This window comes from Calypte anna, chromosome 2 (genome assembly GCF_003957555.1).
Source record: "Calypte anna isolate BGI_N300 chromosome 2, bCalAnn1_v1.p, whole genome shotgun sequence".
In the NCBI taxonomy this organism is placed as follows: Eukaryota; Metazoa; Chordata; class Aves; order Apodiformes; family Trochilidae; genus Calypte; species Calypte anna.
The window spans coordinates 98,320,628-98,346,591 of NC_044245.1; the positions used below are offsets into that span (position 1 = coordinate 98,320,628).

The 25,964-nt window shown below is 39.0% G+C and overlaps 1 protein-coding gene across 2 annotated transcripts; it reads right to left on the reverse strand.

Moving 5' to 3' along the window:
* Positions 1 to 5,303: 5,303 nt before the first annotated feature.
* IMPA2 (inositol monophosphatase 2) lies at positions 5,304 to 25,964 on the reverse strand. 2 transcript variants are annotated; one of them, XM_030446560.1, is made up of 8 exons: positions 25,855 to 25,964; positions 19,372 to 19,509; positions 14,723 to 14,827; positions 13,516 to 13,561; positions 11,059 to 11,167; positions 7,454 to 7,562; positions 6,800 to 6,951; positions 5,304 to 5,960 (listed from the first exon to the last, which is right to left on the reverse strand). In XM_030446560.1, exons 1-8 carry the CDS (start codon positions 25,962 to 25,964, stop codon positions 5,845 to 5,847), a joined length of 885 nt encoding a protein of 294 aa, XP_030302420.1. In that variant the 3' UTR covers positions 5,304 to 5,844. The 2 variants fall into 2 exon arrangements, with proteins under 2 accessions (XP_030302420.1, XP_030302419.1); XM_030446559.1 differs by lacking the exon at positions 25,855 to 25,964 and adding an exon at positions 24,799 to 24,903 and having other exon boundaries at positions 19,372 to 19,505.

Here is a 25,964-nt window from a genome sequence, read left to right on the forward strand (position 1 = left end):
GATAATCTTACTGAGTTGCAGTCACACCATGCCCTGAGCCTCACAACATCACCAAAGTTGTGTCCCCTTGTGCCAGCAGAGGCTTCGCCCCCTGTTTTTTTAACTTGGCCTCACAGGCATCATCTGGTGGTACCGGTCAACAAGAGCAACATTAAGTAACACTTGGCAAGAGAGAGTATCTGTGTTTCTCAGAACAATGTGTTGCTTATTGCAATGGACAAACAAAAGTGATGGAATTCTGATTTTAGTTCCATATTGTCTGAGAGCCTGACTAATAATGCTTGAATTCATTTCAAAATAGAATAAACCAGTATTTCCACCACGAATATATTCAATTCAAGTGACCATAAATGTAATAGTATTTTGAAGGACTTTTGTGTCACTGATACAGCAATAGTGCACTTGAATATATAGTTCTGATTTCTCAAATAGTCTTAAATTCAAATTTGACCATTGCATATTTATACCTAAAGAAAAACAGTGTTAAAAGGCAAAGACCTTTCACACTTAAAGAGGTTTCCAGCCTAATGTGATAAAGTTTATCCCTTCCCTATTGACCTCTCTAACACCTGACATAATCTGTCTGTGTGAAAAGTGTGTCTGCAAGCCTTCTTACCTTAGAAAACCTGTCTGAGTAAGTGTTTGTCTTTCCATTGATTAGTACTTGGGATTTGATTGAGACTAGTGGCTGGAGATACAGACACCCAGAAATTGTAAGATAAGTTTTGTGAGCCTTTGCATGAGTAATGGGTGAATAAAAAAATGTTCTGGTCTCAATTTTAATCTTATATATATATATATATATATATAAAGATACTATTGTTGCACTATTTAATTAATACTGAAAAATAAGACTTCATGGAAAGATATTATTTTTTTTTCCCCCAGATAATATTGGCACATAGCAGTGATTTTGACTGTAACTGCTAGGGCTTCCTCCCAGGAGGAGGAAAATGCTCCTTTTGGAGCTGATTAACATTCCAGGCTGAAACTGGGCATAGCAGAGCCAGAGGAGGCTTTCCCTCCCTGTGATCAGACAGAAAGTTCTGCCTTTGAAATGTTTTTTTTTTGTTGTTGTTTTGTTTGTTTGGTTTTTTTTTCTTCTGCAAATAGGTACAATTCCACTGATCTATCAAATTAATCCCATAAGTGTTGGCAAGAAGACTCAGACCTCATTTTTTAATCAGTTTATTTCAGTGAACAGGGAAGCAATAGTTTTAATGGTTGTATTATAAAAATCCTGAGCATTCACCAAAAGAACAGCAGCTTTCAGTAAAACTGTAAGTCAACAGCAAACTGAAGGAAGCACAGTGCATTAGGTTGTGGTACTGTGCTTAAAAGGTTGCTGAGAATGAATGTATAAATGCTCTATATTAGCCTATGCACTGAAGTATTCAAGGTGACTGAACTGATTTCAGTAACTGTATAAAAGTGAATGCAATTAAAGAGCCTTCTGAACATTAATTAATTTTCATACCATCTGTATGAGGTGGGTCTGTCTGTCTACCTTGTTACCAGGCTGCACTGTAGTACATTATATGAACTGATTTCACAGCCGTATACATGGGAAACAACATGATTTTTTGTATCTAAAGTAGCAACATCTAGTATGCTGAGATATAGAATTCTGTTCCTTGGTGGTGTGAAAGCCATACCTTCCCATCCATAATGAGAAAGGGAACACATTGACCTGCAGTCTCTTTTCCTCTAAAATTCAATTACTGTGTAAAAATAATTGGCTGTAATATACAGAAGTACAAACAAACTATTGTAATGCATTTTAAAATTCAAACGTCAGCCCATAGAAAGCCAGAGTCAGTGTCAACAGCTACTCCTCTTTTGAATAAAAGTAGTTCTTCTGCTACTTGAGCACAGCATGCATGTAAAATGGAGTATCCTATAGTGCTATTGTCATCTCTGAAAAGAAAAACAGAAAATCCTCTTTCCGCTGCTGGTGAATGATTTGTCGCATTCCTTGGTGTCGGGGAGATGTTTTATGAAAGACTTAACTGTAACCCTCTGTGAAATGGAAACTGCTGTAGGAACCCTAATTTTGACTTCTCTACATTTTCAGTCTTGGTGATACAGTACTAAATGAAAGCACATTTTGGTACACAGTTTCCCTACTGGCATAAAGGAAAATAATAATTTAAACAGTCCTGGTAGCTCTTTGAGGTTACCAGGAAAAAAGGTGCAGTGTGTTAATTTGATGTAGTGGCTGAAGTCTTATTTCATTAAAGGTCCCCTTACACATCTCCTGTGCATACACTGAACGGATCCAGCCTTGCTGGGGAAACACACAGCTCCAATACTCAAAGCAGAATGGCTGGTGAGCAGTGATGCTTTTATTGCTTTAATTGAAGCCATTACCAATAGGACCCAAATTCTAGACAAAAAACAGTCAATACTGACTGTGAGCCCCTAAATAAGGGCTCTAATAAATGCAGATTTTTTTTAAATGCTCGTGAGATTAGCTAGTGTAATCAAAGGATAAATATCAGCCCTTTAGCAGGTATGAAACATGCCAATAGTTGTTCTGTAAAATCAGCCAAGAAGACACACTGCAAAGGAATCGGCCACCAACCATCTTCTTGACAGCTATTTCTGCCCTTGAATAAAGGGAAAATACCAGAAAACACCATTTGAGACCAGGCAATCAAACCTGGAGATATAAAATGTTCTCCATCAGTGAGCTGGTGAGGGATGGCTCTGGGAAGCAGAGCACCATTTGCTTGCAGAGGACACACTCACTCTCCCGAGCACGGGCATCTTGGTGCCGGTGTTTGCAGAGAAAACCTTCATCTGTCTCAGACATCTAATTACAGATGCACTTATGTACTCCTTAATGTATGTAGCAGAAAAACATTTGCAGGATTTGGCAGCAGCCAGTAGGGAAGAGAGGCCACGTGCTTCAGACTTTTGTGGGAGGATTGAAGTTTCAGGCTAAGGCACAGCACTCGCTGCTCTACGAATGCTCACAGGAAGAGCTGGCAGCCACACATGCCGAGCTGCTTCATCCAGCTGCAAGAAAAAAACAGATGGGAGGACAACCCCCAGTACTGTTTATTTCACTCAATATGTGTAGGCAAACAGTTTTAAGGCTGCACTTGAACTAAAACTTTGAACTGGCATAGTGTTGCACCACCTGTGAAGGGAGCCATCCTGCCTGCTCCTTCACCACCCTCTGTGGTGCTTGAGGTCAGATGCTCGTGGTGGCCAGGGGCTGAATTGGCTTGGGAAAATGGTCTGCCTGTAAAATAATCCCTTTTTTGTTTACTAGGGTACTTTACAGGCAGATCACTTCACTCATCTGGTCCGCTGGAAGGGTTCAGAAATGTTTGTACTGGCAGAGGGGCAGCAGAGGAGGTGGGGGAGTGACAGGATTGCTGCTCCACACACACACTGCCAGTTTAACACACTTGGAACTCCAGCCCAAATTAAAACCAAAACTGCATGCTGGGCACAAATGAGAACCTGTGAATGGGTTTCTGCACCTCTCCCTTCCCATCATAGTTGGCTGTCAGCTTCAGGAATTGCTGTCACATGCCACTGAAGTCGATGCATACATTTCCCTGCTTTGAGGAGCTCTGGGATTCCAGCGCACACCGGCCCTAACTGGGTCAGAGAATTTCTTTGTATGAGCAGGCTGAGCTGATGGGAAACCTCCCTGAAGCCATGCAGCAGGTTCTCACACACACTCCTCTCCCAGAGTAGTGGGGAGAATGGGGTGAGGAGAGAGGTGGGGGGTGGACAAAGTGAGGCTGAGCTTTCACCACGCTTGATCCCCGGCCAGCTCAAGCTTCCTTATGGGGCTTACAGCCACGGGCAAAAGTCCAAGTAAAGCCCTGGCTGCTCCCAAGGCTAAGCACACTGAGACCAGAGCAGTGCCACCAAGCTCTGCATCTGTCACTTGGGTCACTCAGATCTCCCATGTGGTCAGAAAGAGCGAATAAGAGACAAACAAGCCTATTAGTATTTATTATTTGTATTATTATAGCACCTCAGTGCCTAGTTGTGGACTAGAATTGCATCCTATGAGCACTGCGTGAACCCAGAGCCAAAGTACTACGTCCCTGCCCCAGAGGGCTTACAATCTCTGCTTCCAAACAGGGGGGTACAAAGAGATGGGGTGGGGGGGTAAGAGGGAGGAGTGACAAAAGATTGATCAGTGAGACAGACAGCATCAGTCTTCTGCTAAGATCCATCAGTTCCTAAATGCTTGGTTGGATTTACACTTTCTTCATACAGTCAATACTTTGTATTTCTTGTGAAAAAAAGCATCAAGAAATCACATAGAATTGTATGATACATTCAGTGAAAAACATTTCTCCTTGCAAAATACACATGTAAAGTTATTTTTAAAAAATACTGTTTAGTTTGTGTGTTCTAAGCAGCTATCTGAACATGATCACAAAGTCTACGTACGCAGTGTATAAAGAGTTAACATTTTTTAACCTACTTACTTTTTTGGCTCATTCTTTTATTTATTTTACACTTTTGCAAAAAAAGGTACTTTAAAATTCAATTTTTTGAGAAAAAATAAACGTGAGCTCATCTCAACTACTTTTCTGGACACGCCTGTATTTTCTCTGTGCTTATGATTTAAAAATAATCTAGAAATTATCATCTTGGTGGAATTAAAGCCAATGCTCAATACAAGGACTGGGAACATTTATGTATTTAGGAAATGTATGTAGCTGATTTTGCTGGTTTCTCTGATCAAAAGTGCGATTACAACTTTGTGCAAGAAAGGCAAGTGATTAACAGCTTTTTGCAAGCGTATCTTATGTGCATATTTGTAATAACCTGCCTGTAAGGGGCCAAATCCTGCTGTTCTGCTCAAAGTTTCTGTAAGATCGACAGCTCCTTGACACTGTGCTCTATTCTGCTGGCCTCCTACTTTGTGTCATAGTTAACACTGTGAATAACTCAGTGGAGTTCAATATTCCTGGTTTTAACTATAATTACTCTATGGTAGTGTTTGGAGGTTTGAATATCTTACAGAGGCCTGTAGGACAGGATGATTTATCCCCATGCAGAGGGATTAAGGAAAACAAGAACTAGCTGGACAGTTCATAAAGTTATTAAACATTTTCCAACATCAGCTCCATTTTTTGCCATTTGGATAGTCCCCACCAAAATCATGTAAGTAACTTATATGCTTTACCTGAAAATAACTGAGTATTAGCTTTCTTCTATGCATTCTTTGAACTGCTGTAAACATTCTGGATACCCATAAATATATATATATGCACACACATGGGTATGTGTGTGTGTATACATGCATATACATGTACAGGTATGTGTATATATATACACAAAGGTACACACAGACACATATATATGTACATATACATATATGGATATATGACTACGATGTAGTTAGGAAACAATAATGTCACTTTTACTGCATTCTTAAGTATCATAGAACAAGGGTATTATAGGCACGCATCTTAACTGCTCATCCTTACTACAGTTCAAAGCTCATTTACCTGAGATCTGCATCTGTAAAAATAAAGTTCCATTTTTAGCTGCGTGTTACAAAAGACTATCAGCCCCACAGATATGAAATTACCACTTAGTTTTGAGACTAATTTACTACAAGTAAAATATGCTATCTTATAAAAAAGATACTGCTGAAATAGATACATATTAAAAAGGAAACACAAATCTTAAGAGGTTAAAAATCTCCCTATGCCTCTCAACCTTGTAATAAATTTATAAAAAATATTTGACACAGAAGATCTCCACAGAAAACATCCTGCAGAAAATCCCATACCCTTTAAGCCACCTGTCTGGCAAAAGTTACGTAGTTCAGGAGGGCAGACTCCACGCTGTCAGTATTCAGTTTTCATCATCCCGTCTGTAGTGAATAGTTTGTATTTCCTGAGCTATGAACATAGCCATCTCCCTGGTGCCCGCAGCAACCACCCGGCAGGACATAAGATCCAGAGGTCCCCCTGAGGACAAGAGGACTAATGAGACCTGTCTCATGTGATGTAAAAATGCTTTCTTAAATATAAACCATGCTGTAGTTAGATACTTCAGAGACACTGAAACAACTTTGTACACAGCTCCTTTTGGGGTGGGGAGGACAAATGAATTCAGATATTCCTATCTGGAGATCTTAGGCAAAATATTATTTCAGAAAATTCTAGATTCAGTGGTGCCAAAGTATGCAACAGAAGCATCAAATACCTAGATTTGTTCCATATCCAACAATAAGTCCAATATTCCCTTTTTTCAAGTAACAGATCTTAGTTCAATCAGCATACCCATCTTCTTAATCCCCCATGTCTTTGCACTGTACCCACCAGCAAACTGTTATTCTGAGCTGGGTACCATCTAAATGAATAAAATAATAATCCAGAGACCGTGCTGCTTTTCACTCCCTTCAGGTAGTTCCTGGCCATACGTGTTCAGACATGCACCTGAGACTCCTTCTTTCCTGAGAGGAAAAGAAGCAGGCCTTTGCCGAAACCTATTTAGAGTCTGAGCATTATCTACCAATCTCCTGAGCTGGTTCTTACTGCAAATCTGATGCTTTAAAGGAATTACTCAAAGTCATGGAAATACAGTTTGACTCAGAAGACCTCTGATGCGATGAAACCCCAGCTGGAATGACACCAGTGTGGTGTGAATAACCAGCCAGAGTCTAGTAGAGAGCACAGACATTTCCACAGAACATTGCTAGAAATGAGACTGAGCCACAGGAGGACTGTACCGAGGTAACACAAGCTGTCCCAAAATAGCCACTTGGTTGCCAATAAGCCAGTGAAAACAAGGACGTTTTACTCACCTGAAGTGTCTATCACAGTGCCACCAGCCTCTCTAATAATGACAGTCGCTGCTGCCAAGTCCCAGCAGTGTAACCCAAACTGGTAATAGGCATCTGCAGCGCCGGATGCCAAGTGGCACAGAGCCAGGGTCGAGCTCCCAATGACACGGACCCTAAACCCCATGAGAAGGGGACGTGGTAATGAAGAGCAGAAAATGCCTTTGAGTGTTTGGGATCACGAAGCATGCAACCAACTTGATATTTTAAGTTTTGGTTTGGTTTGGTTTGGTTTTTAATACCGGAAGGGAACATGGTAATGAAGAGCAGAAAATGCCTTTGAGTGTTTGGGATCATGAAGCATGCAACCAACTTGATATTTTAAGTTTTGGTTTGGTTTGGTTTTTAATATGAGAAGGGGACGTGGTAATGAAGAGCAGAAAATGCCTTTGAGTATTTGGGATCATGAAACATGCAACCAACTTGATATTTAAAGGTTTGGTTTGGTTTGGTTTGGTTTTTAATATGGGAAGGGGACATGTTAACAAAGAGCAGAAAATGCCTTTGAGTGTTTGGGATCATGAAACATGCAACCAAATTGATATTTTAAGTTTTGTTTTGGTTTGGTTTTTAACGACTTTTGGTCACAAATGTGAGGCATGCTGTAAAATATCTTACCCATGTGCTTGAGCCTTGAGCAATCTCTCAATGTTACCAAGGAACAATTTCAGAGTTGCAGGGTCACGTTTTGGACCAATTTCTGTTAAAATTAAGGCCTTCGAGATATCTGTAATGTAGGCAGATGTTTCCATTAATTCAACAGCTTCTGGGATTTTGTTTTTTTTAAAAAAACACACTAACAGACTTCCCACAGAAAAACAATTCTGACGTCCCCTTTTTTACCCCAAACTCTTCCATAGCATAAGTGATAATTTCACATAAAAATTCAAGCAGGACTAGATTTCTGATAGCACATACTTGGATTTATATACACTTTTCAAAGAAAGATTAAAACCAAGAATGCCTTCTAACATTCTTTCTCTTTCCATACATTGTTTTATTTCATCTACCAGTCAGCTTTTGTCAAATTCACTATTAGCAATCAACTAGAAAGAATACAGTGATCTAGCAACTATTAATGATGCTAATCTAACAGTATTTGAAAACAGTTACTTCTTGAATAGGGAACTTTCATGTAATTTGTCAACAAATTATAAACATTTAGGAATACAGTAAGAGGAAAGAAAAGTTTCTAACTAAAGCATCAGTCATCCAGTAACAACTTCCCTTCATTCCGACATTTCAAAGACTGAAAGTACCATATGACTGATAAAAAACCAGCCCTGCTAATCACAAACTAAAGCAGTATCTTAATTAATACCAGCATATGAATGTTATTTTTGTATTCTGTTCAGCAGGGGCAATTCTGACCTACAGCAGATGAGGACTTCAGCCTTGAGAACAAAGGAAAGACTCACAGTCACTTGCAGGGTGTTGGTGTTGAAGCAGTCCTCACGTGAGATCTGAATATTGCTAGGCTATAACAAGCGTGTGCCAGTGTAGGTGGAGATGGTTGATCAAATGCCAAGTGTCCCTGCTTCTGCTGTGCCAGCTGGACTCAGAGGCATTAAAGGTATGACAAAACTCAAAGGTTTAGCAGTAGATTACTTACTAACTAGGCTTTGCCCAAGTGTCAGGTGTCATCTTCTACCCTGGGTTAAAGGCATTCATACAGCTGGGTAATGTATACCTGGTTATTACAGGTAATTGCAGAAGTTGAAGATTCTTAGCAGAAGTACCAAGGAGGTTTTCAAAAGCAAATGAGACTGGAGTGAGATATTTAATTAAACAGGCTACCAATTAATTTAGTATTGCAGAGGAAGATCATGGATTCAAACAATGTTGTAAATGTTTGGTGAGTAACAGGTATGCAAATAGATTAAAAGTTACAGGGTATCACAAAGCTTAACTGTAGGAAAAAAGATTTAACAATCACTTTTAAATTACTGCATCGAAAAACAGAAACACCGGTGCAGACATGCTGCAGGATATTTGTTGCTTAGCCACCACTGAAAACTCTGGATGGTGAAAGCAATCTGCCTTAGATCTTAGATCTTTTTGCATAACAGGCCCAATTTCTAATTACAGAACATTCAATGCATGCCTCATTGCTGAAATGCACCAAGCATTCACAGCACACCAGTCATAGCTAGGTCATGGCTGAGACAGTTGTACATTTGAGTTACTCAACTTATTTCTAATGCATAAATGGATCTCTTCAATCTTCATCAAGGCTACAGGTAGAAATTGGATGAAGAGACTAAGGTAAGGGAGAAGGAGGTCTCTTCTTAGGAAAAGGATCTGGCTGATCACAAGAACTGGTGGTGTTGCAGGAATTCAAGATACAGAAAGAAATTTACTGACTACTCCTCACTCTGACAGAGTCCAGAAAAATACAGAGGCTTGGTAGAAGAGATTTAACAGTGGTAGATTTATGAGAGAAAGACTAACTTGACAACAGAAGATTAAAAACAGAAAATAAGCTTACTGTATTAGCACATGTAAGACCTAACCTGAATCTAAGCATGAAAAGTAATATCACTCAAGATCAAAGGGAAGATGGATCCTTCATTTAAATCTATCCTGACTGCTTGGACTCCCATACCATACCTCCACAAAGTTTGGCATTGACAAAGAAGACTGTTTGCCTGGGCTAGGATTTCAAATGACTAAATCTGAACAACAAATATGTGGCATAGATCAGTATTACACAACAGTCACACTTCCTGAAAAAAAAAGGCATGAAGTAACATGACAGCCTAGGTCTCTAACACATCATGCATTAGTGGAGTCTACTTGAGTTCTGGTGGTAGGTACAGGTACACACACTCTATTCCAGGGTTGGAATCCACAGTCAGACATCACTGAACCCACAGCCCTTGCAGGAAAGCAGCTAGTGTGATTTTTTACATTTAAAGCATCAATATAAGTGAAATTAAAGAAGATTTATCTTCACTGGTGAAATTGCCCACCACCAAATGTTATGTCTCAAAACAAAGGAAAATTTCAAAGCATTTGGAAGGTCCACTTCCCTCACTATGTCCTAGACACCCAAGCAGACTGGATGTCCAGAGAAAGGACAAAAGTGGCATGTGCCAAAATTTCTTTGTTCAACGGGAAACCAGAACTCTGACTGCAAAAGTGAGAGCAAAGCCATTTCAAGAGTGGTTCAGCCAGCCCAACTGTGTGCACCCTAGTTCTTCCTAATAGTTTCTGCCAGCAGGGTTTTTGTGGAATATGAGGTAACTGAGTACGGACAACAATGTGATGCATAATCAAGGGTTGAAATCTTAAGGGTCACCGACCTTAGAATTTGCTCCATTTCTCCAAACAGGGAGACCCCACCTAATTATTAATTTAGGTGAATAGCCAAACTTCCCCAAATTTCAGGAAAGTTTTGATGCAAGGTCTGCTTTGAGTACAACACCAAATCTCTACACTAAGTTGTTTGATTTTAGTGTATTTCAAGTTCATTAAATGTCTTTTTGGGATGAAATTTTTACCATCTCCTGTGTAAGATAATGCACACTTTTAGCATGTCAGCTTCTGTCTACAATTGTTATGTTCTCCCCTGCATTGTGATTGCTTAAAAGAAAACTTCTCTACACACATCTGATTTTGTCATCTATTATGATTAGGTAAACAGAGAGATCTACAGCTTACCAATAAAAGAATTCCATTAAAGTGTGTACTAAGTGTTGCTAGCTATTTGTATGTTGAAACACCCCTCACACACAGAAGCATCCTCTTAAAGAACCCCTAATGAAGCATGCATCCTTCAGTTTACTGTTAGTATGTATGCCTACAGACATAATACACTTTATGACATACAAGTTTACTGGAAAATAAGTGAATAGTGGCCACCATAGTATTCTGAATTTGATTCACCATTTCCATTTCACCTTGCTTATAAGAACTTATGCCAGTGTACAGACGGAATGAAACTGGTGAATCTACTCATTCTTACTTATTTTAAACAATGGTTATGAAGCAGAATAATTTAGGATTATTCAAGTAGTTCATATTCAGATGTATATTTTTAAAAGAAAATGAGGAAAGTTGTGATTTTTCAGAAAAAAACAAACACATAACAACAAAATTATCATGCAGGTGAAATACTTTCCATCAGGATAATGATGTTCATTATCCTCATGATGACTTGCAACAACTCTGAAACAAAATTAACATATTCCTTTTAGAGTTCTAACAAAATCTAGACCAACCTGTCTCTTTTGATACCTGAAGCCTTTTGTCATTACAAAATGCCCCTTGACCTCTTCTACCAGTGTATAATCGTTCTTCAGTGCAGTGGTAAATTACACCAAATTCAAGCTTTAAGATTTTGAAAAGGAAAGAAATGAATGCAACTCAAATTACTCATCATAAATATACACAACTACTAATGGCAGAAAGATCAGCAATATTTTAATTGGTACATGTAATCAAATATTATATTGATGCTAATGAAAGGGAGTAATTTTACTATTACTATGATATTGAGATATAGTTCATATAAATAATTTATAAATTCAGTTCATAAAGAGAAGTTAATGTAATCTGTTTGTGATCTCCTGAACTCTTACTTGCAGCTTGTGTTCCCATTAAAATGGATTAAATGCTATCTTGATTTCAAATCTAGTTGCATCTTTTTATTGCAAGCATAAAAGTCCTCCACGGGCCAGATTCTGAACACTTTACTTTCACTTGTGAGCAGTTACACCTAGAATTAATCCTACTGACTTTGGCCAGACCCCAGGATTTGCAGCCCCAAGTATATAGATATGATCAGTCAGGCATCCAAAGTCCAAAGTCGTGTTTAGTAACAGTGGACACTTTTAAATGCACTTTGATGCCTTTAATTTGCCTGCCTTTTCAACCAAAGCAGTACAGTCCCATCACTTGTTCAAGTGTTTCTCATTAAAATCCTTCTGTTTACATGTAAAAGTGAGAATCTCATGAAGTCACATGACTCCAAGGGAAGGAGTTTGAAGAGAAATTCCATATAATATGACCCTCAATGAAAGCTTGAGAATGAGCAACATAGGAATTTTTACGGGAGCATTTGGTTACCAATGAGAAGAGGGTTACAACTTGACCCTTGATTTAAACCCAGGGTATTTAATATTTCCATTACTTTCATAGGGTTCACCAAAAGATTTTAAAGTGCTTTACAAGGTTCAATGATCAGTTCCCAAATCACCCCTGGGTAAGTACTACCAGAAATATTTTATTTAGAGGTGGAGAGATAGGCAAAAGCTAAGTGACTTGCCCAAGGTCACAGAAGTTGGTAGAAAGGCTGAGAAAACATCTTAAATGTTCTAAACTTCAAATCTTTTCCTGCTGCCCTTCTCCATTCAATGTGAATAATCATTGGTGTACAGCAGAGACAATTCAAAGGAATAGATTGTCCTTGCCCCCTATCCTGAGGTCCCATCTCAACCAAGTTTTGTTTTTTTTTTTTGAGGAACACACTATTAATAGACTTTTCCCCTGAAGACATCTGCAGGAATTTCTTCAGTACTCTTCAGGGCTTACATTTAGGCCAGTTCCCCTGTGTGTACTTTGGCTCCTTTTCAGCTTACTACTTTTTTTCTGCTTTTCCCTTTGTTTACTGAGGGAGTTTTAACATCATTCTTTATTTTTGTTTCAGCTTTGTTTAGTTTACATAACCCAGAATATGCAGCATCAAAATCAGGATGGTGTTCTGAAAAACACAAATATTAGAGAAAGCTGTCTCGTAATAATATGCAGCATTCAAAAGGACCTTTAGGAATGAATAGACTTCAGAAAAGCATGGAAGTGTTTCTCTGCAGTTTCTGTGTTTGAAAAGTCTAACTAGAGAAGTACACATCATTATTCTGTTTAAATCAGTCAGAGCCACTAGCACATCTGAAAACTATGTTGTTATTGCACAGAATTCTTGCTTGCTTCACTTAAAGCTATATATTTATGTATATTTAAAATAGAGGAATTAGGCTGAAAGAGGCACATTCCTTGGCAATTTGAATAGCTATTTCTTCTGTATATCTCAAACTGTAAACTGGCAGCATCTGGAGAAAAAGCCACCAGTCTGAATGAGTAAAGCTAGGAAACTCAAAACAATGCATATGAAGACTAGGGACTTTTTCCCCCACCATGTAATCAAGCTCTCATGAGGGAAATATAGTTATTTTACTATATTAAGAAAACCACAAAGGCAAATGAAAAGAACCAGGCCCATAATTTTGCACTCTTCATAGAAATAAATTCTGAGTTGCCTCATTGCAGCAGTGAACTTTCACAGATACTGCTAGCAGGAAAGAAGCAATAATAATAACAACAACAACAACGTAAGAACACTGGGATATATGTTTAAATTATGAATAGGCAGCAGTATATTTGATTCATTATGGTTTTGTCTTACAAAACCTTGCTCATACCAGTACTCCTCCCTTCTTCCCCCAAACAAATCTTACAATATTTACAATTTTTAAGAACTGTCTTGCAACTGTCAGTTTGTGTAAGTTTTGCAGGACTATGATTTTAGTCTAGTAGAATTATGATCAAATGCAATTAAAAAGCCCGGGAAAACTTGAGTAGTGGCTCATTATTTTAAACAGAATATTTTTTTAAGGTTTCCACATGGTTTCAAGGCTTCTAACCAGCTCTCAGGTATCCATCTTAAAGAACATGCTTCATACCTCTTTGTTAACAGCAAATCCAATGCTCACTGCCACTGTTGGAAATCTGTGAAAAATAAGAAATTAAATACTATTGATGAAAAATCTCTCAATGTACTCCTTATGAACTCCTTTAGGCAACAAAACCCACAAGGAGCTCTGAGATTTTCACTTCTGTCAAAACACTCCTGACATTCTACTATTTCTCCTTTGTCAGCTTCTTTAACTTTGTCATTTCTTTTAAAAATGTAATTTACTATTGGAGAAAGCAAGAAATAAGCACACGAAGATATCAGGATTTTTACACTAAATGTGTCATAAATTTGTCCTGGTTCGGGAAAAATTAGGTTAGTGATTTTGATTGAAGTCTAACTATTGCTTTTGAAACTATGAAATAAATTCATTTCTTAAAAATAAGTTTTAAAAAGGGCTGAAAAGGTCCAGAAAATATTGCTAGAAAGAGAAGATTTCATTTAATTTTATGAAACACCAGCACCTGACACCCTCCACCTCTCCTTGAATTCTATGTAATTGCACCAGAAGTAATTTTTTTTTTAATGATAACTGCAGTTATGTTAAGTCTCTAGCTATAAGGCAGAACATATTTAAGGTTTTTAAGTAGAAGTATGATGAAAATTCATTAGTACACTACTTCCAGCACTCGAATGATGAATTAAACTCCAGCACCTTTGTGGTAACGATCTCTTTATTTCTTTTTGCAAAGAGGCATTATAGAAATTTAGAAAAAACATATCTACATACAACTTGGTTTTCATGTCTACTCTACATCCATGCAATGGTTGCACTTCCCAGGAAAAAAATGAAGCATTTGTATTTGAAGTGGAGTAAACACCACTACTAAAAGGAACACGTAACAACTACATGAAGCATCAGGCCACTTGTCATGGCAGCACAGCCTTGCCCCTCCAGTTCAGCCCAAGTCCCTGCATGTTACATATAAATGTACCATGAGTCAAGAGCTTTGGGTCATTAAGCAATCAGCAGGAACTTTATCTTACCTTCAGATAACATTATAGAGCTCTCCCCAGCACAAACACTCACTCCCTCGGACTCACTACCCAAGGTACAAAAAGATAAAGGGGTGACTCCTACTCATGAGTCAAAGGAACAAATCTATCACAGTAAAACAGCTTGAAGCAGAAGGGAGGATTTCTGAGAAGCTAAATATTGCTTTTTTTATGCATTTCCCAGTTCACTGACCACTTACCTGTGCACAAAGTTGCACGTTCCATCAACAGGGTCAATAATCCAGGTTGGGCTGTCGGTAAGGACACATTTTGAACCAGCAGCAGTGGATTCTTCTGCAATAAACCTGCATTTGGTGTGGAGTAAAACAAGTACCTCAGAAAATTGGCTTAGCTATGTGAGTTGGAAAGTCAAACTCCTTCTTTCTGTTTTTAAGAAATACTTAATTTCTGTATACATATATATACACACACCTACAATTTTTGTATAAATGTATATATGGATAAACGTATATTTGGATAAATGCATATATAAACACATATTGCTTTTTTCTTCTGGGGAACTTTCATAGAAATTTCGAAGAGAAGTTATGTAAGTTTATAGCTTACTATTTTACAAAAAAAGAACTCACTTTATGTTCACTTTAAAAAACCCCAAACTACTAAGAAAGTAATAAAAATGAATGAAGAAATGGATCTGAACTGGCATCCCTTGAACTCCAGAAGTTTTTTCATGCAGAATGTAATTTTATGGGTTAGGCCTCTCTCTTGCAGTAATATAAACTGCAAACAGTAGTTGCTTCTCTTTTGCAGTCAAATGCAGTCAGCAGGAAATAATGCAGTCTTAGAAAACCCACCATGTCTCTCTGACTTGAATTTTTTTTAGAGTAGTCTCATCTGGAAAACTGAAAGATTTACAAAGCTGAACTTTCTTTTTCCCATGACCCAGAGAAAATCAACAAATTAATTTTTTGCTTGTTTGGAATCACAAGGCACACATTGAAATTTTAGCTCATCTTCTGTTGTGTTATTCTGTCTCAATTTATTTTAGTAAATATACCGCTTGATTTTTTTTTTCCTGGGAAACAAACATCCAGTTCTGGCACATTTGCTGCTGACCTTATTTATCCCTGCTCTCCCATGAGCTGCTCAGGGTCTGTTTCTATAATTGCTGTGCAGGTGCTACTCTCACAAATTTGAGTAAAGTCCTGTATGTTCAGAAGGGGCAGTACACAGACTGCTAGCACTGAATCTTGAATTGGTTTCATATTTTAACAACTGGTAGTGGTATTCTTCAATGGTTGAAGATAAAAAAGTTTTTCTTGAAGACACAAAGAGAAAAAAAATGGATAATTTAAGGAGCAAATGCCTTTTGCAGAAACAGTTTCTTTGCTAGGACTGGGGTAGGAGCTGTTTTCTCTCAGGCCCTGAACATGTGCTGCATCGTTCTATGTAGTGCTTGCAACCATGAGCTTAAAATGTTCTGCAGACAGCACAGGAGGAGACTTCTGGAATTTTCCAAATGCTACTTTGCATTTCCCTCAGTAGAAAGGGACTATTTTGCAGGCATTATGGGCCCTAGTTGGTATGAAAGGGAAGTACTAAGTGTTACTATTTTCACCTTCATCTTTAAGTGGCAGCTGAAGGACAAAAGTGTTAGTGTGAGACTGAGAAACAAGAAAGACTTGAACAAGTGCTTGGAATTCTCAGTCAAACATAACCCTTTGCAGACTCCTTGCCCTAAATATTCAAATATTTTGTCTTGTTGGTGCTGTATCATTTGGCTTTTGCTTATACAAATCTTGTAATTGGCACCTAAACCCAACCATACACTTTGGCTGTGTTGCTGGCTGCAGAGGAAGCTTCTCTTCTTGCAGATGGAGCACCTTGCACCCCACCTTACACATCTCAGATGCCCCATAAATTCTGCTCTGCTTCAGTCCTCTGCCAGCTTCCTCAGCCAGAGCACATCAAAGAAAGGTGAAAGGGGCACCTCTTTTTGAAGACAAGAGTGTTCTGGTGTAGGGTGCTTTGCCCTCAAGTATTGATCAATGGGGCAAGTCTTGCCCCATTGATCAAGTGTTGGTGTTCAGGAACAATTTTTCAAAAATGGATGTAGAAAAAATTGGGTGCATTTTTTGTGAAATTTGGGCTAATAGGTTAAAACAAAGCCTTTACTGTTACACAGTACTGGGTACTGTGAGAGTCTCTCAAGGCCAACATCAGATGTGTTGCTCTATGGCTTTCTGTCCTGTAAAAGCATGCAAACTAAGCAAAACATTCAGCCTAAAGAGACCAAATTTTAGGAACAGTGGGAAGGGTAGCCATGTTATTACAGTAGTTCATTTAATATGCCAGCATGCCAGCTCTCTTGATCTCTCTTCAAATCTGGATTAAAGTTTTCTCCCACTGAAAATGAGTCCAGTAATTCTAGCCTTGCCTTAGTGGACATCTGTTCATACCACGGCACCACTCTGAAATTCCTTGCTGGAACATCAGGGAAACTCTAGCACAGGATAAACTGCAGCCAGAGTGATATTTATATGAGTGCAAGAAGTTCAACTGGGGCCGTCCCTCACCTACTCCCTTATAGGGGTCTGAGGGCAGAAATCTGGGCAAGCAGAGTTGGATGTCACTCTCCGTAATGCCCGTGTCCTAAATTTAATGTCTACAGGATTAAGGCCACAATTAACAGCAAAGGTGACCACCTGTATAAGAATAAAACAGGCAAACAGTAAGACAGCCTTTTTCAACCAATAGCTGCTGATATTCTGGCTATGTCTTCCCACAACTCAAAGATCTACCAGAAAAATAGATGCATATAGAGTCATGGAACCACAGAAAGTCAGGGGCTGGAAGGGACCTTGAAAGATCATCAAGTCCAACCCCCCTGCCAGAGCAGGGTCACCTACAGGAGATCACACAGGAATGTGCCCAAGTGGGCTTTGAATGTCTCCAGGGAAGGAGATTCCACAACCTCCCTGGGCAGCCTGTGCCAGTGCTCTGTCACCCTCACAGGGAAAAAATTCTCCCCTCTATTTATCACTTACCCAAGCAGAGAGAAGAAGAAAGAAACATGGGACAGAATTAACTTTTTAACATGTTTTCCTAATATTTCTCTAATTCTAAGTACATTTCCAGTATCTCAAGACTCATCACTGCCATGGTGCAAAGGACACAGATGTTAATGAGATCCCTCTCATCTTCTGATCTCCTAAGATACGTTTTTTGATTAAGAGAATGTAAGAATAATGATGATTTAAAAGAAGATGAAATAACAGAAACTGCTTTCAACAGACAGATTAAGGGAAAGACTCCAAAAACCTTAAATGATCTTCAAATGTTTTCACTGCATTTTAATTTAAACCTTGATTGCTACTGTGGACTCCTCATTGCAATTTTTAAAATCTAGTCCAGTCAAATCTAATTTTAATCTATTGTTTAATCTAAATGCATTCACTGTCAGAACAAATTCCCACCAAACCCAACAATCAGTATCACCAAAAAAATGTTCCGAAGTAACAGAAGGCCCTTCATGGGCTTAAAAATTCAGAAGTTAACTGTATAGACTTAAGAAAGTCAGGGACTTTTCAGTTGCTAGGTCTATGCTGGCCTTACAACTTCCATTCCCATTCCAATTAACTCAGGTGCTTCTGATGACTCTCATTTTATGTGAAATGTGTACATTTTAGGTTCTCTGGCAGGCTGTTAAAGGAAAAAACCCCAACAACGTAAGAGTGGAGATGAGAAAAGAGCAGAGCCAGCAATAGTATAAGGAATATTACAGAAATAAGAGGCTTGTAAAGCCTGGCACTCTCTTGAGAATTGCAGCCAAGAACCACACATTATACTGTACTGCTTCAATATGTGATACATACAATAAATATTTAGAAAGCCATATTTAGTATATAACTATTCTTCCCCTTCTTATGCTATTCTTTTTTTTTTTCCCAGCAGCATCACCAACAAGCAGATTAGTAGCTGAGCCCTCCAGATTTTCATCTTTGTTGATTTCAGTTCAGTGCTAGAGTGCAAGGCTCATCTCCATCAGAGATGCACAGTCAGAGGGAAGTCATATGGTATTTAAGGATACACAGGCTCTGCACTGGCTCTGATCAAAGATGAATTTTATCCTTGTAAAATAAAGTAAAATACTGAAATAAATTTCTGAGTCTCTGCATCAAACCAAAGCCCAGCCAACTAATACAAAGCCATTCATTAGTATGCCCATGTGCTAGGAGTTGTTATATTCAAGCAGATCATAACAATTCAAGAGGACTCAACAATCTGATTTCTTTTTAAAACCTTGGGTTGACACCCCATGTAGTAATTTATAGTAATAGCCTGTTATGTACATGCATCAAATGACGATGACAAACAACCCTGCTTCTCACTGACTATTTTAGGATTCTAACCAACACAAGGAAAATGTGATTAAACATGATACTTAATTAAATATGTCCTCAGCTGGTAAATGCTTATGTACAATGTCAAATGAGATGAAGGTAAGGTCTGCAGGATAGATAGGAACTTATCATTAATTTCAGCCATATTTTAATCTATATCCTAAGCATAATTTTTATACAACAGAGGGCAAAATGGTATTCTGAAAACCATGGATATTCACATGAAACATTCATACATAATGGCCTACAGGGAAACATTACTATTAAATACATATATCAACAAACCTAACTATTAGAAAAGATAGTATTAAGTACAGGGAAGTGGTACTTTTTAAAAAAGAAGTCCTGTGAAAGTGTCCAACAGCAGTAGGGTAACATGTAAGAGAGATATATGGGCTTTAAAAATTCTCTTTAAATGCCAGTCAGATACACAGCTCTTAAAAGAAAAAAAGGTCATAGATGATTTTTTTTCCATAGGCACTCACCTGTGGGAGGGAAACTTCTCTTTCAGAACAGAAATAATTAAATTTTCCACAAAATGATCAGTTTCTGTCACAAGATCTGCTGCAGATGTCTTTGTGGACACTTGCTTTTCTTCTGTTAGAGCTTTTCTAATTATCTGAAACAGAAGTTTACAATTCAGATTTTTTGACACATACCAGATTAGTTGCACACCTGTGCACACTAAAATAATATATTTACTGAAAAATTACAGGTAATCCTGAAAAACAACTGTATGCCTACTTCTACTAGAGCCTGTTCTAATTCTTTTGACTAAAAATCCTTCTGAGATAATGAGTAGTCTTTGGGAAGATGGCATTTTGAATCACTCTGCTAGAACCTCTCTTGACAGTTCAGGAAAGGGTTGATGAATGGGATACAGGTAATGGAATAAAAGGATGATGATGATGATTCCAGAAATTTGAAAAAATACCTGTAAGATAATGAAGACTTTCAAAGCTCAAGTGTTTTTGCATGGAATCCCCTTTTTCTAATTTGAGTATGTTCCTCCTCAGCAAGGCTCTGAGGAGAACTTACAGCAGCCTTTATGTACCTGAAGAGGTCCTTCAGGAAAGCTGGGAGGGACTTTTTACAAGGCATGTAGTGATAGGACAAGAGGTAATGGTTTTTAAGCTAGAAGAGGGTAGATATAGGCTAGACATTAGGAAGAAATTCTTTCCTGTGAGGATGGTGAGACACTGGAACAGGTTACCCAGGGAAGTCGTGGTTTCCCCCTCCCTGGCAGTGTTCCAGGCCAGGTTGGATGGGGCTTTGTGCAGCCTGGTCTAGTGGGTACCTACTTGATCTTTAAGGTCCCTTCCAACCCAAAACATTCCATGACTATTTGATAATTTACAGGCCTAATACTCCACTTCTCTCTTACTTTAAAAAACATGCAGTAAGGTAAGCCTCATTGGTTTCTTTTTTTTTTTTTTTCTACAAAGACACACAAAGTTTATTTTTCCTTGTGTATACAGGTTTTTTGGAACTCCAAGTACTGACCACCCACTGGTTTCCAAATAATTGCTATGTATTTAACAAAAACAAAAATTTAGACTTTTCCCCAGATATGGAACCAGTGATCTAACCCTAGATTCTCTTCTGGAAAAGTCTTTATCTCCTTTTCAAAGGTTTTGCAATTAGAAACTCAGTCTACACCACATTAAGTGCAAAAGCACATATGGGAAAACAGTCATTAAAGGCTTTTTCCCAGTGTTCCCATTTGCTTTCTGTTTTTTTCCACTCCCTCATTAAGATGAAATATAAGGAAGCAGGATGATAATGCTCAATTTGCAAAAGAAGCTCACTTTTTTTTTAGCAGTCAAAATGATAAACTTTTTGACATTAGGACAAAAAAAACAAACAAAAAATTAAGTACTGCTTATTTGTACAGTTATATTATCAACCAGATCAATATTCAAATTCCTTATAAAACTTATATATTTCAATTATTTAACTAAATTTGCATTGATCAAAAGATGTAAAAAACATCTAAAGAGAAGTGTTTGATGACCACAGAAAACTTCTCTGCTACATTATGCAGGGGAAAGGGAACCAATAACTCCCAAATTTCAGTCTGCTTTTGGGTTTTGTAGCATGAAATACTACATTTGAAAGGTGTGCTGATTGTTCTGACAAGTAATGGATATTGCTGACTGGTACCTTATTACAGAAGGTATTTGGACTAACATTTTGGATTCATGAACTGTAAAACATTAGTTAAGCCTATTTACTGATCTTATGAGGGAAAGTTAATACTTTTTGGTTTGAGATAATAAAACATTAAAAACACTTAATCTTTTCTCCTCTCAGTGTCCTGCATGGTTTTCTCAATGGTTTTATCATAGAAGCATAAAAGTGCAGCTCTAAGAAGGCCCTTGGGCTCCTCTTTGTACCAAAGCAAAATCCAAATACTCACCTCAGTTGTGTATTCCAAAAAAACTGCTACACTGATGCCTTTTATTTTAATTGCTCTTCTTTACTTTTATACTGTCTATGTATAAATAAATACCCTGCTTAGAACTGGTCTCAGAACTTTGCATAGTGAAAGAGGTGAGGAATACACTCCTTCTATAGAGAAGGTTTGAATTTCTTTTTAGCAGTGTCATGTTCTTGACTCCTATGCTGTTTTAATGCATAGGGGATCGAGGAGAGTTTTGAAGCCATGTAAACCATTATGTGCCACTGCTCAGCAGAGGAGCAAGATCACACCTGAGTCTTGCTGCAAAAGAGTGGAGAGTGAAAGCTCACTCCTGTGGATATGCTCTGCCCTCAGTTGCTTTTTATCATGTGCTCTGGCACTTGATCTCTCCTTTTTTTAATAAAATCATCTGCACCTCTCATCATTGAATTTAATCTTTTTCATTTCTGATCCTTTCTCCATGGATTGTGGATGACCATTTCAGACTTGATTCCAAAATGCTCACCATTTCTCTCAGTTTGATCCCTTGGTGGGTTTTATATGCTGTGTGATAGAATATTCTATTCTATCATTTAAGTCCTTCATTACTGGACATTTATCAGGTCCCAAACTGGATTTTTGCAGGGTCCTACTTGGTATGCTTCACCAAGTTTATAGCTACTAAAAATACCTTAGTGTCCCAGAGGGTTCTGTAGCAGCCTTATGGTAACCAGATCTACAATGTACTTACAGCGTTTACTTTCAAAAGTTAAATGAAAAAACTTTTTTAAAAATTAATTAATTCATAGAGTCATAGAATGATTTGGGTTGGAAGGGAACTTAAAGATCACCTAGTTCTAACTCCCCTGCCATGGGCAGGGACACCTTCCACTAGACCAGGTTGCTCAAAGCCCCATCCAACCTGGCCTTGAACACTTCCAAGGAGGGAGCATCCACAGCTTCTCTGGGTAACCTGTTCCAGTGGCTCATCACCCTCACAGGAAAGAATTTCTTCCTAATATCTAACCTAAATCTCCCCTCTTTCAGCTTGACACTGTTCCCTCTCACTCCACTTGTAAAAAGTCCATCCTCAGCTTCCCTGTAGGTCCCCTTCAGGTAACAAGGCCCCTGGAGGTCTCCCTGGAGCCTTCTCTTCTCCAGGCTGAACAACCCCAGCTCTCTCAGCCCGTCCTTACAGGAGAGGTTCTCCAGCCCCCTAATCATCTTTGTGGCCCCCTCTGGACTTGCTCCAACAGATCCACACCCTTCTTATGTAGGGGCCCTCAGAAATGAAAACAGCTGATTGCTCCTTATCAGTGCTGTACAATGAAGTTGGCAACCATCCTGCTGCATTTTGGCTGCAAATGTAATTTACTAGGCTTTACCACTGTATTATAGATTGTCCATAGATTATTGAGATTTTACAGCAATTCCTAAGCAGCTAATTTTTGGGAGTGTGATTTTTTACAGCAGAACCCTGGCTGGCCCTCCTCTAATAAAGAATTGGTGTGATTTTATCCTAATACCTTGCTTGAGAGCATTTAGGGAGTTATGCAAAGGGAGGGGCATTTACACCAGCACATGCATGAAGACTATCACAGAGCAAAACCCAGGCTGTCCCTGCTCCCTTCTTCATTTGCCAGACTAATAGGACCACACACTTCTGGGAGCTCCAAGATGGATTAACTTGCTTGAAATATTGTCCTGGAATATTTGTTCACTGATAAAATCAAAGAGGTACCTACAAATAATTTAGGAAATGCCAATCTGGTTTGCAAAAAATCTGCTCATGTTCCATAGAAAGAAGTGTAACAATACCCTCTGGAAGCAAATATTGAGAAAAAAATCTTGGCTTTTTAGACTACCGGTGGAACTTTTGCCTTTTTTTAAAAAGCATTCTGCTAGGTCTCTCTAATGCCTCATAAAATTATTTTGTGGGAAAAAAAAAGGCAAAAAAGAAAAGTTAGTTTGTGTGAACTTCAACATGCTAGCTTCTAGCCTCAGTTTCTTACCCTTGTTTTCACCAGGATGCACATCTACTCATTTTGGTGAAGCTTCTCCAACTGTAATTGCACTGTGCAAATACTCAGTGCTCTCAGTAGCATCAAAGATGCAGAGACTTACTGTGCCTGATGTTCTTCAGCAAAAAGTCCTATTAAACCAATGGGTGTCCTCTCATGAACAGGCAGAGTTTACTCACAGAAAAAGCAGAAGAGAGGTTCAAAAAAGTGCAATTGCATGTGGCCTAAGGGAGCATGTTAGACACAATTTTAATGCAGGTCAATTACAGAGATTACAAAATCATTTCTCATTATGAAACAGCCGTATATAGCAAATCAGAGATTGTAGAAATAATGGAACTAAGTAACAGGATGGGAAAATGGACATAGAAGTCACTCCAGCTACATCACTTTTGACACATACTCAAGCAATCATTTATCTATCTACCTTTTAAGCTTAGAAGAAACTATTCCAGAGCATAGAAGCCTTTCTGTTGGAAAGAAAATATATTTTACTTGCACTCATGAAGCATGACATGATATAACCCAAACAGTGGTGTAAGTCAAAGGGGAAGATGTCTGGGAATGGAGATGAGAAACGGAGGTGGACAGGTCTGAGGGGTGGGAAGGGAAACACAAGAAAAAGATGAACTTGACCAGTGGAATTGACTATTTTTGGTGCTAAAAAATGAAGATAATTTTATCAGGCAATTTTCAACAAAAATCCAGTCCTATCCAATCTGTGTTACACTGCATTTTGTGTCCTTATCTGTAGCTTCTTTATGAATAGTTTGAAATAGTGGCTTGAAAACTTAATAAAAGATACAGCCCTACCTGCACTTTTTCTTCCACCAGGATCTTTGATGTTTTTAGTTACAAAAACCACTCTGTAGCATTACAAAGTTACTAAAAACTGTACCCAGTTCCAAAGTTCTACTTAGACAATTAGACAACATCCGTGACTGGTTTAAATTTGTTCTGACAAGGAATTGGCCACTTCCTGCCAGTTGCAAGGTACTGAAGGAAAACTGTGAACTAAAAAGAAGCAGGGATTAATTTTCTGGAATGTTTATTTCTTCCAGGAAAAGGTACTCAGCTGTGAGCTTCTGGATGATTAAAATGCTGGAGATGGTTACGGCTGTCTTCATGAATTTATATTTTGAGAAACAAGGTGTGGAGGCTTGAGCAAGTAATGAAAGTCTCTCTTGTGAAATGGCTGGCAGAATGAATATGCTGGAGAAACTCCCATTTGGAGAGTCTGTGAGAGCATGACCTGTCATCCCAATTTGGATTATCCATTTATTCTGTGTATTATTAAAACAAGTCTCCTCTCCTCTGGCATTCTGTTCATCTTTGTCTGTCTTCTACTACAGAGAAAATACATTTAATAATAAGTATTAAGGAAAAATTACAAGTCCTAGACTCGAGAGAAAAGAGGGCTCCCTAAATCCTGGTGTACAAGTATGAAGTGTATTTCAAACTACAGCAGAATGGAAGGATAAGAGACATACATGTTGCTGAGGTTTCTGTTTTACCCAATTTCTCATCTGAACAATCTGCTGATCCTACTTCTTGGCTCTGTTGGAGTCAGTGGAAGTTTTGCTGCTGCACACAGTGGGGCCAGGATGTCTCCTGAGATGACTAACTTTCTGCTGTGTTGAAACACAGATCTTAAATAAGCCATTGTAGATCTTCACAGAACCACTGCTTATTTATCCCTAGCAAGTGAATTTCAGTCACTCTGAAGGCATTGGTATATATAAGAAGAACACAAAACCTCCCTGCTATAACTATTTTTCTCTGCACAAGCTACTCAAAACCAAATGCTGGTACTGTAAAGTGCAAATACACAATATTGTGGATAAGCTATGCATGGCATAAACCCTCAGTTATAAATAAACTAAAACTTAGCATCACCTCATGCGCCAAAACATTACAGCAGCAGAATAGATGTTTGGGGCATATTTGAAAAAGTTACTAAAGCACCTTCATGTTGACAAATCCTCTGCCTTTCAATTTATTTATTTACTTTTAAAATTAAAATAAAAAATACTCCCGGTCACAAAATATATCTGCTTTCATTTGAGGTGCCTCCTCACTCTTGTGCTGGATGCAGCCTCTGAGGGAAGCAGCCCAGAGAGAGGGGCTCGAGGGAAAGGGCACCCACATGGAAAGGGGAAGCCGAGGGAAGGGAATTTGAAGGAAGGGGGACCGCCGAAGGAAGGGGACCCCGAGGAAAAAGGGACCCCCAGGGGAAGGAGAACCCAAGGGGAAGGGGGGGGCCTCATTGCCGCCACCGAGGGCCGAGCCCCGCCACTCTCCTCACCAGCTCTGCCGCATCACCCTAGTGCCCCCACGGCCCTTTCTCTGTGTTATTTTTTAATTTTTGTTTTAATTTTTTATTTTTAAAATTTTAGACGCGCACCCCATATAACCACCCGGGAGAAGGATGCTCCCAGCCGCGGGACAGCCCGACCCGCCCCGCCCCGCGGCCCCACTCCCCGCTCCCGCCACCGGGCAGCGTTCCCCGGAGTGTCCCGGGCGGCTGCCGGCGCGGCTCTCACCTGCCGGCACGGAGCGCCAGCTGCCCGCCACTCCGCGCATCCTTCCAGGGGTCCCCGACGCCTCCGGCCGCCGCCGCTCCCCCTTCTTCCTCCTCCTCCTCGCACGGCTTCAT